The sequence below is a fragment of the Charadrius vociferus genome, unplaced genomic scaffold (assembly GCF_000708025.1).
Source record: "Charadrius vociferus isolate BGI_N301 unplaced genomic scaffold, ASM70802v2 scaffold2591, whole genome shotgun sequence".
Lineage (NCBI taxonomy): Eukaryota > Metazoa > Chordata > Aves > Charadriiformes > Charadriidae > Charadrius > Charadrius vociferus.
In genome coordinates, this window is record NW_009646682.1 from 1 (window position 1) to 479 (window position 479).

Below are 479 nucleotides of genomic sequence, written 5' to 3' on the forward strand. Positions count from 1 at the left end.
CAAGAGGCTTTATCACCGTCCTACAGCATGCCGGCAACTACCACCGACTGCCAAAGGGCTTGACCAGCGTCCGACGGCACAGCAGGACAGACAGACAGGAGACGCTTCGGTAGCAAGGCACAATTTATTGGCATTAGCGGTACAAACCGGTGAGCGAGGCAGCGCGGTGAAGCAGCACAACGGGGCACAAACACTGGTGTCGCATCCCGGTGTGGGTACACGCCACCGAGACGCTGCCGGCTCGGCGAAGGCGCCGGAGATTTTTGGGACGAGCCGGTCACCTGCCGTCTCGGTGTAGGAACCGCGGGTTCGCCGAGCGCAAGGGATGGCGCGGGGCCCTTCGCCCGCGCTCACACCGTCGTCGGCGCTTCCAGGAGGGAGAGAGAAGGAGGAGAGAGCCCGGCCGGCAAAACCTGGACGGAGGAGGGGGAGCGGTTATTCCAGCCACACCGTATCCCCAATCACTGGCGGTTTCGCCC

General features: G+C 63.9%; 1 protein-coding gene across 1 annotated transcript in view; it reads right to left on the minus strand.

Annotated features, from left to right (window-relative positions):
* Window positions 1–219: 219 nt before the first annotated feature.
* The window catches only part of LOC104290174 (cysteine and histidine-rich protein 1-B-like), a gene marked incomplete at both ends in the record, with an annotated part of 2,311 nt that continues 2,051 nt past the window's right edge, over window positions 220–479 (minus strand). The window contains one exon of the mRNA XM_009889246.1: window positions 220–413. Within this exon, the coding sequence (XP_009887548.1) occupies window positions 220–413 (194 nt within the window). The remainder of the gene's footprint in view (window positions 414–479) is intronic.